At 32.9% G+C, this 21,282-nt stretch overlaps 1 protein-coding gene across 8 annotated transcripts in view; it reads left to right on the top strand.

Moving 5' to 3' along the window:
• CPEB2 (cytoplasmic polyadenylation element binding protein 2) overlaps positions 1 to 21,282 on the top strand; it is a 63,981-nt gene that overhangs the window by 24,686 nt on the left and 18,013 nt on the right. For 5 of the 8 annotated variants that reach the window (XM_029235059.1, XM_029235056.1, XM_029235058.1 and 2 more), the window contains 2 exons: positions 6,508 to 6,558; positions 13,926 to 13,949. In XM_029235059.1, the coding sequence (XP_029090892.1) occupies positions 6,508 to 6,558; positions 13,926 to 13,949 (75 nt within the window). The remainder of the gene's footprint in view (positions 1 to 6,507; positions 6,559 to 13,925; positions 13,950 to 21,282) is intronic. The other 3 variants (XM_029235061.1, XM_029235060.1, XM_029235057.1) reach the window with 1 other exon arrangement.

Here is a 21,282-nt window from a genome sequence, read left to right as displayed (position 1 = left end):
TTTACTTGAAATAAACTTTTTGATATTCTATGTTCCTTGATGTTTCTTAATATATTTTCTGGTATTAATTGGATAAAAGTTTAAAAAGTTATAAATAATTATTAGGTGAAAAAAATATGATGAGATCCTGAATTAAGAGTTAGTTAACTTGATTAATTTTCCTGGAAACTAAAGTAGATTGATGGCTTTTATTAGAGGTAGTTAAGGAATGATTCTGTTGCTTTCTTGGGATCTGGATCTAAGGGTATTTTCTACATTTGTATGATCTTATTCGTAGGCTTTTATGAGGCATGCATTGAGATTTGGGAGTGAGGTCAGGAATGACTGTCCTACCTGTAGGATCTGAGCAGAGATTGGAGTTATTCAAGGTTGGTAATGACCACATTCTGAGTGGCTTTTACCAGGCTTCCTATGAACCATTTTTTTTTTCTAATTAGATTTCAAAGTAAAGGTGAAATGTAGATAATGAAAAAAATATGAGAGGAGTGTACCAAACCAGTGGGAGCAATGCTTTATTTAAAGCATATAAAAAGGAATTTTTCGTATTAGAATTTTTCATTTGAGGGTGTGTGTATGTGTGTGTGTTTAATATATGTATACGGTATATAACATATCATTTATTGAGCACTTGTTATATGCCAAGCACTGTTCTGAGGACTCTACATGTATGTATTAACTTATTTAATTCTCACAACTAAGGGTAGATATTTACCCTTAATTTACAGTTGGATGACTGTGGTGGCTTACTAACAATAATTGTCTAAGCTCCAGTGCTAGTAAGTGGTAGAATTTAATAGCCCTTGAGTTTGTGCTTTTAACCACCACACCATACTGCCTCTCTTACTAGTTGGTTTAATGTTCTAACTCAAACTCTTTATGATTCTAATATGTGATTTAAATGTTTTTTTTCCTATTAAAAGGAGTTGGCAGAATGTGTGGCATTGTTCTTCAGCAATTTTCTCATCAATAATGAGGCATAATTAACTGTGAATATTGGGGCTTTGGAGATCATTTTTTGGATGTATTCATTAAGAAAAAGAAAACAGTCGTGGAGAAGGGAAAAATTAATCTTGGCAAAAGCAAAAAGCAAGACTTGTCTTTTTCCCTCCCCTCCCCATATTTAAGGGGTTTAGAAATGAACTGATAAAAGCTTGTTCTGTGATTTTTCCATTCACTGAGACAATGTCCTTTCCATGCCCCCAAATACAAACATATATTTAGGTACCGTGCTTTAGATTGAGCTTATGGTTCACATAACAGAATGAGCTATTTCATTCATCCATTTAATAAATATTTGAGTCTCTTATGTACTAAGCTCTGTTTTAGATGCTAGAGTAGGGAATAAAAAAGACAAAAAAAGACAAAGTCCTGCCCTTATGCATCTGTTTGAATGAAGGATAGAGACAACAGGAATCAGTGCTATGAAGGAAGAAATATAGTGTCAAGGGAATAGAGAAAGAAAGAAGCTGCTGTTTTAGACAGGATGGTCTGTGATGGCATCTCTTAAAGCCCTAAGTGAAGTGAGAGGTGCAAGCTTTTGTCATATCTAGGCAAGTGCATTTCAAACAGAAAGGAGAGGAAATAATACGGATCCTGAAATGGGAATATGCCTAGTATGTTTACGTAATAGCAGAAGCCAATGTGGTTAGAATGGTAGAGCATGAGGGGCCAGATATTTATTCTAAGTGTGGGAGGGTTTTAAGCAATAAAACAACATGAGCTGACTTAGGTTTTAAAAGGATCACACAGACTGCTGAATGGAGACTAGACAGGTTATTCTGGCAGTCTGAAGAGATGGGGATGGCTTGGGCCAGGGAGACAGTGAAGGATCTGGTGAAGAGCAATCAGGTTGATCTGTATGTTGATAATAGAACAGTTGACAGATTTATACACAGATTAGACAGAGTGAGGAGAAAAGGTAACCCAAGGTTTTGGGATGAGCAAACTAATGGAAAAAAGTGCTATAATACTGATCTGGGGAAGTATGGAGTTGAGGTAGAGAGTTGCAGTTGCAGTCATCTGCTTGGAGATGACATATGAAGTTTTGGTAGTAGATAATATCACATAGAGAGGCAGTGTAGAAAGGGAAGTCCAAGGAGTGAACATTGGGGCTTTAGCATTTAAAGGTTGAAAAGAGGAAGAGGACATAGCAAAGCAGACTTCAGGAGTGGCTGCTGATAGAGGAAAACCAAGAGAGTATGGTATCTGGGAAAGGAAATAAGATGATACTTCATCAAATGGACATCTTCTTGTTAACTAGAGGCTTTAAATTTGAGAATACACAAACATTAAGAGATGTTGAGGAAGTGATTGCTTCATTTTATCCTTTCCAATTCATATTTCTGTAACTTAAAAGAATGTTTAAATCCAAGGAAAAAGTGAAATAAGAAATGTTATAATTTTATCACTATTTGGTAAGTTCTTTTTATTGGTAGTAAGTAGTTTAGAGAAAACTCATGTTGATATATATCAATAAATGTATATATGTGAATAGTCTAATATTGGCTTAACTTATTGAAGGTCTTTAAATACTGCTTTGTTAAAATTTTAGTAACTGGTAATTTGTCTTTATAATTGGTAAGTTGTATGCAGTTGTCATATTTCTCAGTGTTTTTTGATGCTCTAATATGCATCTGAAATTGCTAACATGAATTGTCTTTTTATATATGTATTATGTATATTAAAATCATAATAGACTAATAAGACAGTTTTCGAGACTGTAGGTCCTCTAGTTATTCACTGACACCTAAGAATAAATATATATTTTTCAAAATTGTTTATTTAAAATTTTATAGTATTTTAATGTAAAAGAAAAAGTACCAAGAGGTAGTATATACCGATTACTTATAGATATGTTAAAAACACCATTAAATTATTATACTTTATCATATTTTCACAATAATAAATAATAGCCCAGTTACCTAAAATTCAATTTGCCCAAACTCATTACTAGAGGACTTTATTTGTAAGGTTAGTTTCTTCTGGTATGACAGAAAACTCGTAAGCAGCTTAAACAACATAGAAGTTTTTTTCTTTTACATAAACATAACACTCCTAGAAGCAGTACTGTGATTTTCATGGATCTAGGGTCCTTCTGTCTTGTTGTTCTGCTATCCTTCACACCCAGCTTTTGCCTCATGATCTAAGATGGCTGATTCAGTTGAGCCGTTGCTTCTGTATTCCGACAAGCAGGAGAAAAGGTAAAAGAAAGGGGGAAGATGTTCCCTTTTAAGGATACCTTCCAGAAACTTCACTTACCAATTTTGTTTTACATCCTGTTGGCCACATCTTAGACACATGGGCATACTTAACTACAAGAAAGGCTGGGAAATTTACTTTCTTACTCTGGGCAGCCCTGTGTCTGTCCATTTGGGTGTCCTAATATCGACAGAAACAGGTGTTAGTCTACAACTACCGGTCTGTGCCACAGGCCCTTAGATAATAGGGAGAAATTGGTTTTATAGCAATGTGGCTTTTTTCTATTTTTCTTTTCTATATTAAAGTATAAGTTAGCTATTATGCTACATAATTATTCTGTGAATATTTTTAATGGATGAATTTACCCTACAACCAGCCATGCATACTTTTCTCCAGGTTATTTTATTAGCTAGGAAGTCATTATAAGATAGTGACTAGCATGGAGCTAATCTGCCTGATTCGAATTCTGCCAGTGCCACCTGCCAGTGAGGTAACCTTGGGCAAGCTATTTAACCTCTTATGGCAAAGTTTACCTTCAAGTGGGAAGATAATAGTACCTAACTCACAGGATTATTATGAGGGTTACATAATTGGTTGTAAAGAACTTAGAAAGCTCCTGGCACATCATAAGCCCTCCAGTGTTAGTTATTACTACCAATTGGCAGGTTCTTAATTAAAGTAATTTTAATACTATCCCATGTAAAATACAGCTGTGAAAGTTGACTTGTAAAGATGTATTAGTATTTCACTGCAGTAGAGGAAAAGTAATTGGGTAATTTTAAAACAGTCTAAATTTGCTTATTTCATTTTTGAATATTTCATTAGTTATATTGAGAGATTTTCTTCTTTGGAGAATTGTATTTTAGTACGTATTTACAGATGAATATCCATTTGCAAATAGATATCTGTCTTTTGAACTTTCCACATAAGGTGTGCCTTTTAGTCCATTTAGAGACCAGAAGTCAAAAAACTATTAGTAATGAAAATATCTTGTTACCTGTGTCTTGGGACAAATAAAGTGAACAGTGAACCTTTTAGAAGATAATTATGTGGCAATTGAAAGTTGAGTGTATTTTGAAGTGGAACTAGTCTTAAGGCTTTGCTTAATTTACTTTTCTTGGAAGTCTTACTTGAATCCCTGGGCTTGGTTAAGTACTCCTTTGTGTTTTTTTATATAGCATACTGTACATAACTCTTCACACTTGGCAGAGTTTATTGAAATTGCATATTTGTGTCTGTCTCTCCTACCACATCATAAGCAGAGACTGTATCTCACTCGTGTGTATCCTCAGCATCCTGCACTATCAGTATACAAGACTTAATGAACTTGTTACACTGATCAGAGCAATACAGGTTGCCACTTTTGTAGGGATTTTGATTTTCAATCTCAAATAAGAAATAACAGTGATTTTTTTCATGACTTTAAGTTGTTCTGTAAATTTGGTCAGCTGCAACAAGATGTTTAGAAATAGCATATTTCCAAAATAAACTGTGGTCCTTCAGACAAAGTACATGCTGTTGAAATCCAGTTTAAGAAAGCTCTGCTTCCTAATTCTTTCTGTCTTGTGCCTTTTGTGCATACTCTTCTATTTCTTACTCCATACTAAAGTATCACAACAATAAGCTTTTTTAGAGTATGACAGCTTTATTTAAGAGGTCATTTAGTTAACTAATATCATGCTGCATGAAACTTAGGAGTAAATGAGAGGTGGTAAATTGTCCTTTGAAGGGCAGAAACATTTACTTTAGCTATGTTGAGTCTGAAAACAAAATGTGTAGTTAAATTAGAGCTCAGATGAAGTGTGTGTGTATGAATAAGTGTATGTGTATATATATATATACACACACACATACATAGCTATCTATTTGAATGTCAAAATTAGCTTATCTTTGCCACTTGGCTCTTGCACTGGAGATAATCAAATTCTTTAGCTTCATGATTAAAAGCCAATAGAAAATATCTGTTTTGCATGGGATATTTTGGAAAGGACGCTTAGCATATAAAGTACTTGCTGAAGTGGTAAGGGTAGATGCAGTTAATCTCTACTCCTTACTAATCATGTCAAATCCATTCAGATATTTATTGGTCCCCCCGCTCTGGTGTCAGTGCATTACACACTATCATATTGTCTTTTTAAAGGGCTGTGCTAAACGTTGCTGAAATGCAATCTCACAGATATTTAATTTTTAGAAGTTTTCTAAGTGGATTTTAATGTACCTTTCTAATAGACTATCAGAGATTCAGGCATTAGAGGAAAATCCTGTATTTTAATGGACTACAAACAATGATCATTCTCACTATTGGCATTTAATCAAATAAGTGTTATGATGTAAAACTGCTGGATAAACCACAGTTTGTTCATGCATACCTTTTTTCTCTTCCACAGCAGTATGTAGTGCTACTGTCCCTTCCGCATTTTAGTAAATGCAAAACTTCTAATGAAGGATGACTCAAAAGAAGTACTATGCTCTTCAGCTTTAATATTTTCATTTTTTATATTTTTATGACATTTATAAACTTTGAACAAGTTAAATTTCCAATATCATTTGTAATAAAGCATTTAAGATGTTTTTTTTTGTTTTGCGGTACGTGGGCCTCTCACTGTAGTGGCCTCTTCCGTTGCGGAGCACAGGCTCCGGACGCGCAGGCTCAGCGGCCATGGCTCATGGGCCCAGCTGCTCCGTGGCATGTGGGATCTTCCTGGAACGGGGCATGAACCCGTGTCCCCTGCATCGGCAGGCGGACTCTCAACCACTGCACCACCAGGGAAGCCCTAAGATGTTTTTATTAAACTACTTTTTTTAAATGAAACTGATAAAATCATATTGAATTCAATAGCAAGTTGTGATATGTTTGGGGGGCTTATTTTTTATTATATTTTGTTTTTTTATTTAAGAATGTAAGTTTCTTTCCTTCAAATATCATTTTTGGGAAAAGAGATCTTTAGCAAAAATTACAAACAGATTTGAAAATATTTTTTTTAAATTTCACATCCTATATTAAGTTTGAAAGACTAGGATACCTACATCATTTTCACATTAAAAAAAAGACAAATAGGCTTTATTCTATAAGCATTGCTCCCAAATCACATTGTGCTCTTATATTCTAAGAACGAAAGTTAACTGTTTCTTTTCGTTTTTAGTTTTCAAAGACAGTTTTAGTTAATACAGTTTGAGCTAAACATTAATTTTTTATTCCTTAAGAACTGTACTGTGCTCAATAAATCTCTCCTCCTTACTCCCCTTCCATTTTTTTGCTTTTCAAACAGTTCCATAATCTTCAAACTTCCCTTTCCTGTCTTTTTAAAGGTCGATTGAGCTATCCACATCCAGGAACTGACAATCTGTTGATGTTAAATGGTAAGTTTTATAACAACATTTTATGTTTCCAATTGATTTATATAAAAAAAGATGAATGAATACATGTTTCTCTAAACCTTCCCCATATACACAAGTTAGTCATTTTATAAGTATTCAGTATAAAAGTAAAGCTACAACTCTTCCTGTACAGAAAGCAGAATTAGGAGTTTGAGTGTGTTCTCACTGGCAAAGCGGTCATTAAAGTGTATTTGTGACAGTATGATTTAATTCAATGATCATGGCTTTGAATATCGGCTTTCCAGTTTATTGTATTAACTTGGTCAAGTAACTTCTGTGAGCTTTAGTCTCCCATCTGTGAAATGGGAGTAACGGTCTAAAGGTTCATTATGAAAATTAAATGAGATAATATTTGCAAAGTGCATAGAGCTTGTTACTTATTATAGTACTTGTGTTTATGTTCACCTAAGGAATATACTGGTGATTCTATAATTATGGGAGTCACACCAACTTAATTTATTCTAACTAGAAAGTTTACACAGTGAATTTTATTCTGGTGGAAAAGAATAAACTTTCATTAAAGTTGTTTTCTTTCCATGGGGCAAACATTGCATTCAGAGTCACGGTACCTAGCACATCCATGACTGTGGGAGTAGACATGCAGGATTAAAATATCCTTCACAAAGGTATTTTTAAATCAGAGGGCGGGTCTGAGGAGAGGGAAGCAGGATGAAGAAGGAATGGTAAAGATAGCATAGGACTTCCTTTAAAATACATAATTAATTACTAGAATGGCTTGGCACTTCTTTTTCAGCTAAAGCTTTGTTGAAAAAACATGGCAATGAAATTGAAAAACAAAGGCTGAAAAAACCACCAGTGTAAAGCTAGACCATGTGAACTCTAGTGTTAAGTAAAAACTAATATTAAGAAAAGATGGAAAGATAGGAATAAAGTCTAGGCTACCTAGGAGATTGTCAGATAGGATTTTGGAATGAGAGAAAAATTGAAGACGCAAAGTGTTAAGTGAGGTGCTAAATTGATTCATTCAACATTTGACCCTTCTGTATTGAGTCACCCACCACATGCCAGCCTAGTCTAAACACTGGATTAACTATTAGTAAGGATCTTCAAAGATGGTTAGAGGTAGAATTGTCAAGGTATTAACAATGGGGCCAGACTGCACTCTAGGCTGAGGCCATGTTCAGGCTAGACCTTACAGCGGTCTAGTAGTCCACATTTATGAAGTTAGGGAATTTTGGTGTTTCCATAGACTTTGACCAGAAAGGCACTAGAAATTACATTCCAGGACTTCTTCTTTCTACCATGGAATTAAAAAAACATATCATTTAAGTAGCTGGTCTCTGAACTCTAAATCTGTGACTAAAAATTAGACTGTTGAAATTGAGTTTACAAAACACAAAATAGATCATAATCTTTATTACTCTCAGGGCTTGATTTATAAAATAATGATAGCTTTAGGTAATGATAAATTTTTAATATATTGATCCTGAGTTCCTTAAAGCCTTTTCTTTTGGAACAGTCTATGTGGTAAATAAAGATCATTCACATTTCAATTTTAACTTCTAAAAAAAGCAATTTAGTTGAAAATTTTGAATTTGCATATGTTTCACGTATTCTGTTAAAATCCATCTGAAGGAAAGTACTGTATGAGATAATTTGTTAGATCATTCACAGATGTTCTTAGACTGCTGAATACATAGTTAAACTAGGATGATTCAGAAGTATATCGTAATCACAGTAGAATGTGTTGGTTCTGTGTGAGCAGAGCTTAGTAGCCACACTATTTTTACAGCTTATACTTTTTGGTTGCACTAATTGTTAAACGAATTGACTTTATCAGTTGTCTAAAGCCTTTATAAATAATCTAGATGTTAGGTTGAAAGTGTTTTATAACATAGTAGACAAAAGCATATTTTATTAAATATATATTTTCAAAGTCATATTTTCAAAATGACTTTGAAAGAGTAAAAATCATGTCCTGTGAATAGATGAAGAAATTGGATCTGTTTGGAGAATATAAAATTAAGGCAGGCAAGAGTTGCATCTGTGGACAAATTTGTTTTTTCATTATGTGAGCATTTTTCACAGAATGCCATTTTAGGGCTATAGTACGTACTCAGTACAGTAAGCCATCCTGGAAATTCTGAACTTCTTCTGGCAAGGGACTAGGGGAGAAAAATTATAATGAAACTAGGACATCAAAGTGTTTCGGCCAGTAGAAACAATTTGATCCAAAGAGAAAAAAAAGACACTCACTTGGGATCATTGGTTAAGAGGGAAAGCAAGAGTGGAAAATTGGGTATATTTATAGGGTAAGAAAGTATTTGAATATTAAGGATTTCGATAATTTTTGTAGACATCAAGGTTATTGAAGAAAGAAGTGAGAATTAAGTGATGTTAATACCAAACCTTTGCCTATACTAAATTATTATTAAATATTATTGACTGATTAAAGAAATTATAGCATCTCGGCACATAGACCTGCTTTTTAAATTGTTGCTCTTTTTAGTTTGTTACAGATTTCACTCACTATTAGGCAATTGATTAAGTAAGTTGTATTACTTAACCAACAAGCATAGCTAATATTACAGACTTTGAAAATCAATATTGGTAATAAATTATACATCAGTATTTCTTTTGTGTGGTGATTTAGCAGTAGTTCGTAGTGGTTAGCATCACAGACTCTGGAGCCAGACTATCTGGGTTTACACCCAAGTTTGCTATTTCTAGCTGTGTGACCTTGGGCAGCTTCCCTTTGACTCAAGAGTCCTCATGTGTAAAAGAGAGGCAGCATGCTGCCTGCCTCAGGGGGATTGTGTGAGAAGTGAGTGAATTCATTCATGTACAGTATTTAGAACAGTTACTGAAAGTCAAAGTTTGTTGTGGCAATGGGTGATGAACAGTGACAAAAATGACTTTGAAAGAGTAAAAGTCATGTCCTGTGAATAGATGGAGTTGGATCTGTTTGGAGAATATAAAATTAAGAGAAGACAAAACTGATATTTTCAACTGAAGAATGTTATGTATAGTGGACAAAGAAGGCTTGTTTTATGTTATTTCAAAAAACCAAACTAGAACCATTTGGAAGAAGCTATTTAGGGACAAAATTTGAGTCAATAAAAGTAAAATGACTTCTCAAGCAGTGTTCTCTACAGTGTGGTACACTTGCCCCTTGTGGTACCTAAGATGATTTTTGATGGTGCACAAATACACATTAAAATAAACACATGACTATTCCAGCTTAAGAACGTTCCTTAGAAAATACAGAACTGGCAGAAATCTATGATGTTACAGTGGTGCTAGGCTTGATTGAGTCCATTAAAAAATAATACATAAATATGAGTATAGTTATGAAGATAAGGCAAACATTGTAAAGATTTTGTGATTCTACCTTTCTAATTAATTAGCGTTATGGCTAAACATGTAAATATTCCTATAAGGGATAAACAGGGACTGGAATAAAGGTCAGGGAGTTGGTCAAAACAGGTAAATCTATGAACTACCCCGGCACATCCTTTAACTCTGAGCCTCTGTTTACTCAGATACAGAAAAAGTTATAATCCCACACCTGTATGTCTCATGAAATTGTTATATTAGATTTTTTTTTAATTTTAACAATAAAAAATGCCATAGAAATGTAACTGCAAATAGGCTCCTATTTCTGAACGGACCATGTTCCTCAGTTCAGTTAGACATCCAGCTGAATTGACTAGTGGACACTGCCACTATTGAATAATTCAAATTTTGTAGAAGAGTCCAAATTTAACATCCAGAAGTACTTTAGGGAAGTCACATTATATAGGAATGGGTAGATTGTCTAAAAACCAAAGGATTTACTCTCTGATATTAGAATGATGGCTTTAATGTTTCTAAGTGTATAAATCTTATACTTTTAATTATCAATAGTAAAAAACAAAATACAAAATTTTGAAAAACACCTTGTTTTCCATAGAAGTAAGGAGCAATACAAAATGATGTATTTGAGTATTTGTTTCTATTACTGTAGGAATTACTGTACTCCCTTCACATGTCTCCCAAGGAAAATAGCTTACATTTTTATTAGTACATATGATTTTTCAAAAGGAGAACAGATCGAGCAGAAGTATGGGGAAGGGGTGGCATTAGCAAGCTGGTTTGAAATTCAAATTTGTGATTAGCCACATACAGCCATGTTTGTAATCAAGAGCTTGCTCTACTTTGGGAGGAAGTTATGTGTATCTTTTAATTAAGAAAATTTACTCAGTAATGAAATTGTTTTAAGTGTATTAAGTTATGAAAATAGGAAACTTGAGTATGCAATCAGTTCTTTTTTTTATGCTGATGGAAGTAAAGTAGATAGCAGCAGATTTATTTTGGATATTGAAAAGGATTATGATTTGGGAGGCATATTTCTCTCCCTGGTTTTGGCTTTTTTAGAGGAAAAAATAAGAATGTCATTAGTTTCACACCAAGAGAACTTTAACCTTTAAATATTTCCAGCTGATTTGGTATGTTTACCTATCCCTTCCTCCAGCTGCAGTAATTCAGGTACCACAAACTATAGCTAAGAGTCAATATATAAGGGCACAAAGGTCCTAAGGAGAATGTTAGAATTATCCTGTTTCTTTTTTAGTAGCTGTGGGTTAGAATCTAAATAAGATCATTGGTAATCCAGGACCCCAAAATGTAAAGTCCCTTGTATAAGAAAGGTCTTCAGGCTTTTCTCACATCGTTCTTATCACCTTCATTTAAAACAAAGAAATATATATATATGTGTGTGTGTGTATAATACATATTTTAACGCACATGCATAATATATATATATATTTACACATGTATGTTAAATAGCCAATTCCTCACTTTTTCTAAGGCTTTATAAATTTATGTAACTGAAATTTAATATTATAAATACAGTGTTTTATACAACAAATTATTTGCTTTTTTTCTAAATCATATTCTAAATGAGTTTGGGAGGAACATATTGTTTTAAGAAGTCTCTTTTAATTAAAACATAATGAATACTAGACATTTAATGATTTTTCTTTCTCGCTGAGGATTTCTGATAATTCTGATTCAGTTGCAGTGGGACATATCCCTGAAATTCACATAGAAATATCGGTAGAAAAAGTGAGTACACATACCACTGCTTAGCGTGGTGGTAGCAGATTGGTTATTTCCGTGACAGGGAAGAGGAAACGTTTCACATGGTTTAGCTTCATCTGCAGTCAGTTCTATTTTTGGTAATGTAAAGACTTGGAATCTGAGAGTTGTCCAAAAAATAAGTGCAATAGCTCTTTACAGGATTCTAAAATTCCTCAGGTATGAGATAGTTGGAGAAATTTTCTAAATAATGTGTTCAAACCTAGGACTGAGATGAAACCTAAGATGTTGTGAGTGTTTGTGCATATTTTCACTATTTTAATATTGAGTAGCCTCAGCTAAGAAGCATAAACTGGTTATGATGTCGTTAATTTTCTCAATAGATCATGAATTATGTTACACATTATTATTTCATCATAATTCATAATTTGACTTTAAATTTGATTAAAACAGTTTCATTTGCTTTATAAATGTTTGACTCTTTACAGCTATGAATGAAATTCCCCAAAGCAAATTTATATTGGATTAATGCCATTAGACCAGGCCTAAGGATAAGCAGGAAGCCCAGCTCCTAAGACATGCTGTGAAGTGTTTTGGGGCTTATTGACCATTTCCATGCTTAATACAACTAGTAAGACTTCAGGGGATTCATTCTTCTATAGCCTGTTCTTGATAGCTCCTTTTATAATTCCTATTGTCTGATTTTCCATAGTTGACTTCCATCTCTTTGAAACCCTGTTTTCCTTAAGGCCTATATAACTTTTAGAAGACCTACACAACAAAATTCTAAATGCTGGTTCCACCCCTACCCTCATCCTAAACTAATATATAGGTCAGGTAAGCTATATATAATCTATATATATACAGATTATATATATAGAAACACACACAGAGGTAAGCTATGTATAAACTAGTATACAGGTCAGGTAAATCTGCCAGGCTTTGAGGTAACTGGACGTCATGGACAGGTTTAAGTCTGCAGCAGATTATATAACTAAAGACAGTAGAATGGCAGGGTTACTTTATATAAAAGACTAATATTTATTGACTTATTTCTTGAAGTATAAATGATTAAGAGTTTTGAAGTTTGATTTTCCTCCTTTTTATTATAGGGAAACTACTGCTGTATCCTCACCTTGTAGGCACACTTCTTTATATTAAAGCCTTATTAGTATAATTTTTTTTTTTAATTTTGTAAAATCTCTATAATAGAATGTATTTAATGACATGAAATGTTTTCCTTTGATCTTTAAGTTTTATACCTTTGGAGAAACTACATTTCTGACAACTTTTAATATATATTTTGATTTGAAATTTTTCAATATCAAATTTTTCCCAGGCCTAAAAATATCCATGAACATAAATTAAGATCTTGATTTTGACAGTCATTTTTGGTTTACTTTTAATTCCAGAGTGGAAATACTCATTGTATACTCAGATTTGGGGGAATGAGTTATTTAAAAACAAGTTGCAAATTTTATCAAGCTGGTACTTTCTTATGAAAAATAAATTGCTGTATTTTTTATCCATGAGGAATTATGTAAACTGCTAATAATATAGGTTGAAATGCTTTCTGCTTTATAGTTTTACAATATTTAACACAGGTACCATTCTTCGATGATACTAATAATAATTTGTATCTAAATCCCTCTTACTCCAGATGTAGAGACATAAGCGCTTAGTTAGCTGTTATAAATTGTACCAAAAAGATTGAAAGCATTATTAGCTATAGTATATCATTAATCATTTTCAGCTAAGCAAGTTTGAACATGGATTTATTTCTTTACATTCTGTCTAAACTCTACAGGCTTCAGAGAATGAATTTAATGTTGTTACATATTTTCATTCTTCTGTGTCTTCCATTTACTTTTTCCATGCAGGGCTTGGTATAAAGTGATTTAGATCTGAATTACTAGTTGGACAGTATATGCTATATCACTATAATAAGTAGAAAAACAAGGATTTAATTCATGATATTTCCATTCGTTGGGAAAATTATTTGGGATGCTATTTAACCATAAAGTGTTACATATTCCTATCCTGATTAGATGAAACAAATACTCATGAATTTTAACACAAATGAGAATAAATTATATTTTTCCTGTTAATTTCACAGTTTTTATACAGTTCAGATGATACATATATGAGTGCATTGTAAATATTAAAACACCACGCTGATGTTATGTGATGACATTGTGGTAGCTCTTAAGACAAAGTAGCACCAATTTCCAGATGCCCACGTAGCTTTTGTATATGTGGGCTTATTTTTAGTTCTGACATTTTACAATCTGTCCTTTGTTTACATGCAGCAAGGAGTTATGGGCGAAGACGAGGTAATTCATTTCTGTTTGCTATGGTATAACTCTTTCTAATTGGGTTTTACTGATCAATGTTATAATTAATTATCCCAGATTTATTATGCAATGTCTGGAAACTCACAGAAAAAATTGTATTTTGATTTGAGCACTCGTCAAAGTTTTGAATCCTAAATATCTTAACCTTTAAAGTACATTTTCATACTAATATGGTTATTTAATAAACTTTTCCATTTTAAGCTGTCCAGATTTTAACTGTTTTTAAATTTATTTGTGTATCTTTTAAAATAAACCTGTTTATAGTTTTTTTTAAGAGATTTGTTTAATAAATACTAGTGAAGGTGACATGCTCTCTCAATCTGTAACTGATTGTCTTAGCTATGATATGTAATTTACAACTCTAGTTTATTAGTTTTATGTTTGACCCAGTTGAAAATGACAAATACCAAACAGATTACTGTTAACACTGATATATAGAAATCATGTTGCTAATATTTCTCTGTGTCTTCTAAGAATATAATAGTTTCTCTCTCCCTGTCTCTAACACCATACACACACACACATTCTTTTTCTCTCCCACAAAAGTCTTCCCCTCTGGGTTCTTGTTATCTTAGGGAAAAGGCCAGGACTATATGATACTGTACTATTCAGCTTCGTAGGAAAGCAGCTGACATTTTCCATGGCTTAAACTTTGCTTTTCTTCTTCATGTGCAGAAATTGATGGGGAGAAAGGTAGATGTGATGATGGGAGAGATGAAGCAAAAGTAACTTTACACACAAAAAAATAATAATAATTGTAGACTGTGACTATAATATCAAGAAAAAGCAAAAATTTCTCCTTTTAGATAGGAACTTGCTACTACTCATATATATTTCTGTCCTCTGGGAGCCGTAAAGATTTCCTCTACATCAGAACTGCCTCCCAGCATTGGAAGAAAGATCTCACATGGTTTTTTGTTTGTTTGTTTGTTTTTTGCGATACGCGGGCCTCTCACTGTTGTGGCCTTTCCCGTTGCGGAGCACAGGCTCCAGACGCGCAGACTCAGCGGCCATGGCTCACGGGCCCAGCCACTCTGCGGCATGTGGGATCTTCCCAGACCGGGGCATGAACCCGTGTCCCCTGCATCGGCAGGTGGACTCTCAACCACTGCGCCACCAGGGAAGCCCCTCAGATGGTTTTAAGGCTTTTGGTAGAAGCCTTCTATAGGACAGAACTGACAGTTGTCACATTTATATGGCTTAGTTTGGGGGGGTAACAAGTGGATTTTCCTCTCAAATTACATGGCATTAGTAATTATTTTAGTTGGTCCTCTGTGAATATAGGACCAAAATACATGGCATTAGTAATTATTTTAGTTGGTCCTCTGTGAATATAGGACCTTTTACAATTTTGGATTTGATGGTCAGATGAAAATATCCCGTGATAAATCATAATATAAAAAAGAATATATATATAGTATATTATATATATATTATATATAACTGAGTCACTTTGCTGTACAGCAGAAATTAACATTGTAAATCAACTATACTTCAATAAAATTTTTTTTAAAGTTTATCCATTAGAAATAACTATTGAGAGATTTTGAGTTTGAAAGTACTTTAACACAGTAAGTAATAAAACATTAAAAAAAAAAAGCCGCATACCAAAGGAATGACTCAGAAAGAACTAGAAGTAGCCTGGCTCTCTTCCTATTTTCTACTCATTTTTTCCTCTTCCTATGCTAGATGTTATATCAGCATCACATCAATAACCTTTTAACTACCAAGGACCCCTTTTATGGGTTTCATGTTTTAGATTTGGTCCATCAAAGGAAGTACATTTATTCATTTATTTAGTCATTTTTCTTTTCTAAAAAGAAATCTCTTACACATCAGATCTGTTGATGTGGGATGTGTCACACTGAGTTGATATAATTTTTGCCAAAAAATAAGACATTGTTCTTTACCAGTGCAGTGGTGGGTGGACAGTATTATTTTCTCAAGGCATGTTGACTTTATAATCTAGTTTAGGAAGAACTATTTTTTCTTCTTTTGTCACCTTTGACTCACCTTTAAGCTCAGGCACAGAGTGGCTATTTTCATTTAAAAGATTTCCCGCTTGACTGCAGTAAAACCAAATTACTACCAAAATGAATTTATATATTTTAATATCTTTAGTAATGTCAACATAAGAACTTTAAATCAAACTGGGTACAGATATTAATATATGAAATATACCTTAGGAATAATCAAAATTTAATTATACTGAAAGTAAGAAAAAGCAAAGTTTTTTTTCCCTGCTTTTCATTTGTGTCCTGCCCCAACTCCTATGTATTTCTGTACTGTGGGAGCCATAAAGAGTTTCTACTTCAGTGCTGCCTGGGGTCCAGGATTAGAAAGGAGAAAGACTCTCACATCTATCTTTTGTATTTATTGTCTGTTCAATGTTTATTCCATTCTGAGAGTGAACATACTCGTCTGAGCTTGGAGTAGGGTGGTAGGTTGTGAAGGGAGGTGTGAAATGTAACTTAAACTCTGTCTCTCAATCTAAAATATTTCTATTATTGCAATCTTCCCTTTAATAAAGGATTAAAGGGCTGCTCTACTCCAGAAGGAGTAAAAATATATAGAATATTTTTTAAAATAATAGAAATAAAGAACCTACAGTATTTTAGTTAGTGGTACTAAACACCACAAAGCAATCTTTTCTAGCAGACAAGCAAAGCTTTAGTTAGTAGATTTTAGTAGATTATATATGGAATGAGAAGATAAGAGAAATACTTTTTAAAGAGAATGAAAATATGGAGGTTTAATTAGAGAGATTGGATTTATTCATACTGTATATGTAGCCATTCATATTCATGTGCTATAATGAATAAGGAATTATTAATAATACATTATACTTAAAGTATTGCTTAAAAATTGACCTGGGATTTTCTATGATTAGATTTAATTTGAACTCATTTGACTCTTTTTTAACAGTCTTGTGAAACAGCCAGAGTAAGTGTATACTCCCTAATATCACCACTACCAAACCCTTTTATGATGACATCAAGGCTGAAAATTTTCATCCTTGATAAATACTTTTTTCACATTTTTTATTGAATTATAATTTGCATACAATATTATACTAGTTTCAGATGTACAACATAGTAATTCAGTATTTGTGTGCATTACAAAATGATCACCATGATAAGTCTAGTAACCATCTGTCACCATATAAAGTTATTACAGTATTATTGGCTTTATTCTCTATGCTGTACATTACATCTCTGTGACTTACTTGTTTTACAACTGAAAGTTTATACCTCTTAATCCCTTTTACAACTATTTCTATTTCATTTTTTCCCCTCTGGAAACCTCCAGTTTATTCTCTGTATCTATCAATCTGGTTCTGTTTTGTTCTGTTTATTCATTTGTGTTGTTTTTTAGATTACACATATAAGTGAAGTCATACAGTATCTATCTTTGACTTATTTCATTTAACATAATACCTTCTAGGTCATCCATGTTATTGCAAATTGCAAGATTTCATTCCTTTTTTTTTTCGACTGAGTCATATTCCACGGCATATATATTACCACATCTTCTTTATCCATTCAGCTATTGATGGACACTTAGGTTGCTTTCATATCTTGTCTATTGTAAATAATGCTGCAGTAAACATAGGGGTACATGTATCTTTTCTAATTAGTGTTTTCATTTTCTTCAGATAATACCCAGAAGTATTATTGGTAGATTGTATGGCAGCTCTATTTTTAATTTTTTGAGGAAATATCGGTACTGTTTCCCATAGTGCCTGCATAAGTTTTTGTTCCCACCAACATTGCATGAGTGTTGCCTTTTCTCCACATCCACGCCAGCACTTGTTGTTTCTTGTCTTTTTTGATAACAGCCATTCTGACAGGTGTGAGTTGGTATCTCATTGTGGTTTTGATTTGCATTTCCCTGATGATTAGTGATGCCAAGTAGATTTTTGTGTATCTGTTAACCATCTGTATGTCTTCTTTGGAAAAATGTCTATTCAAGTCCTCTGCTTATTTTTGTTGTTGTTGTTGATAATCGAGTTGAATGAGTTCCTTATATATTTTGGATATCAACCTCTTATTGAATATATCATTTACAAATACGTCTCCCATTTAGTTGATTGCCTTTTCATCTTGTTGATGATTTCCTTCACTGTGCAAAGCTTTTTACAGTTTGATGTAGTCCCATTTGTTTATTTTTGCTTTTGTTATCCTTGCCTAAGGAGACATATTCAAAAAAAGTATTGCTAAGACCAGTGTCAAAGAGCTTACTGCCTATGTTTTCTTCTAGGAGTTTTAGGTCTTACATTTAAGTCTTTAATCCATTTTGAGTTTATTTTTGTATATGGTGTGAGAAAGTAGTTCAGTTTCATTCTTTTGCATGTAGCTGTTCAGTTTTCCCAGCACCATTTATTGAAGGGACTATCTTTTCCCATTGTATATTCTTGCCTTGTTTGTCATATAGATTAATTGACCATATAAGCGAGGATTTATTTCTGGTCTCTCTGTTCTGTTCCCTTGATCTATGTGTCTGTTTCTATGTCACTACCATACTGTTTTGATTAGTCTAGCTTTTTATTATAGCTTAAAATTAGGGAGCCTGATACCTCCAGCTTTGTTCTTCTTTCTCAAGATTGCTTTGGCTATTCAAGGTTTTTGTTTTTGTTTTTATGGTTCTATACAAATTTTAGGATTATTTGTTCTAGTTGTGTGAAAAATGCCATTGGTATCTTAATAGAGATTGCATTGAATCTGTAGATTGCTTTGAGTAGTATGGAAATTTTAACGATATTAATTCTTCTATGAACACAGTATATTTTTCCACTTATTTGTGTCATCTTCAATTTCTTTCATCAGTGCCTCATAGTTTTTAGAATATAGGTCTTTCACCTCCTTACTTAAGTTTATTCCTAGGTATTTTATTCTTTTTGATGTGATTGTAGGTGGGATGTCTTCTTGCTTTCCCTTTTCTGATAGTTTATTAGTGTGTAGAAATGCAACAGATTTCTGTATGTTAATTATTTTGATAACTGTCAGAGAATGGACGAAATCTTCAAAGCATGACCAAAAAGAAGCCAGGGTAATACTATAAGACAGGGTCAGCAAACTATAACCCACAAGCCAAGGCTTCTGGTTTTTTAAACAAAGTTTTATTACAACACAGTCATGCCCATTCAGTTACTTTTTGTCTGGTTGCTTTGGAGCTACAGTGATGACAGTTGAGTAGTTGCAACAGAGAAATGTATGGCCTACAAAGTCTAAAATATTTACCATCTGGCCCTTTACCGAAAAAATTGCTAATCCCTCCTCCGCGAAGAGACTGACTTACCTACTCTACACTTATACCCAGACATAGCAATTTTTAAAAGAAACAGAATTTTAGTGAACTTAATTTTAAAGTAAATATATTATGTCTAGACATTAATTTACAAAGACATACAGGGTACTAGGTTTTAATTGGTTGTTTAAATTAAATACCTTATTCCTTCTCTGTGAGAAAAGGACAAACCTATTATTGGGGCAAAATGCTTTTAAGTAACAAATGTACCTTATAGCTCCTGTCTCAGTTCTTTGGAGAAACATGTGTGATAGTGATTCTATCTGATTAAACAGATGGTGCCTGAGAGAGATCAGTCCTGGACCTACTTCTGTTGTTTTGATAGTTTTTTTAATCCTTGCATATGAAATAAAAATCATACCATCACACTGGTGGGTTATTTAACCCAGTAGAGTGGCTGCTAGGATCTTGAGGATGGGAGGAATATTCATTCTTAATAATAATAGTTTGTTTTGTGTTTGCTTTTATTTTTAAAACAACAATCAGTACATAAAAGTATAGATATACATTGATATCAAAGAACCATGCTCAGCTTTAAGCTATAAATTGACTAATTTTGTACAAATGTTTTCTTTTCCTCTCCTGGTAATTTTAGTTTTCTTTTTTATTCATGAACTTGATGAACTTTACTGAGAAGCATATCGATTTTTTAAGTTTTCAGAGAGCCAACTTTTGCCTTTATTGACTCTTTTTTTAATGTTAGTTTTCTGTGTCATTGATTTTACTTTTTTCATTTCCTTGATGCTACTCTTTTTGTATTTAATTTATTATTTTTCTATCTCTTTGTGGCAGAAACTAGGATTATTTATTTTAAGCATTTCTTATTTTCTAATATGCATTTAAAACTATAAAATTCCCTGTAAGTATGAAAATTTTCCTCTAAGTAAGTAGCTTTTGCTACATCCCACAGATTTTATATTGTGATTTCATTATCAGTCAATTTCATTCTTTTGAGGCGTAAAACCTGAAAATATATCCTAGTTTCAGAGCAAAAAAGGAGAAAGGTAATTTAATTTTGGTTGAAAACTGTTGTAAATATTTTAGTCCAAATCACTTTATGATCAAACTCTACTTTTCTCAACACATATAATTTTACCTTTACTGCCAGTCATTTTCATGGATCATTCTTAGAAAGTATGTTTAAAGTACATGGAAAACATAATTATTAACTGGTTCTCCTTTTATTGTCATGTTGATTTGGGTTATAGGGAAGGATAATTGGAAAGGTAAAAAATAATATTTTTGTTGGTGATATATATTTAGTTAACTCCTCTTTTAAACGGGTATTTAACTCTATAACTTTTATGGCTTCTAGAAGGAAAGTGGTCATGATTTTCCAACAATGAAGATTCTTGTTAGTATGGCCAGTATGTGACATATTCCTAGCCTTTCCATTACATCCTTCGTTCAGCTGAACTTTGGTTAATAGATTTTAGACATATAGATTATAGATTTTGATAGTTATTTTACTAACTGTAGTATTTATTATAATTAGAAATATAGAATAATTCATTAATATATAATGAATATTCTTACAATATTATAGTTAAGAAAAAATTTTAAGCCATTTTGGGTCACTTGTGTGACATTGCTTATGTAGTGATTTTCTTTGTCACTGCATTCGATATTTATACTTAAGTATTGCCATGTCTGAAATAAGTATAAAATTTGGATTTGCCATTTTAATCAAAAACTAGTTAATGTGCATGTTGTTTCTCTACCTCATCTTATTCCTTTTAAAATATAGTTATTTACTTAAAGTCCAACCATAGAAAGTTGAACCAGTTATTCATAATTAATATTACTTTTGATGACTCTTGATGAGGTTCATTTTAAGGAAAATACTTTCGTTTTGAAGAGCTTTCTTTCCATTGATCACAAAGAATATTGACGTTTTTTTCTCATTGGTCCTTATTCCTGATAGCAAAGGTATTGGGAAAGCTAAATATCCAGAGTTACTCAGTGAACGTGGGTATCTTTCAGAACATCTTACTTAAACTGAATT

This window comes from Monodon monoceros, unplaced genomic scaffold (genome assembly GCF_005190385.1).
Source record: "Monodon monoceros isolate NGI ecotype Baffin Bay Population unplaced genomic scaffold, NGI_Narwhal_1 Super_Scaffold_20, whole genome shotgun sequence".
Lineage (NCBI taxonomy): Eukaryota > Metazoa > Chordata > Mammalia > Artiodactyla > Monodontidae > Monodon > Monodon monoceros.
Note: the sequence above shows the minus strand (reverse complement) of the source record. Positions and strands in the feature narration are given on the sequence as shown.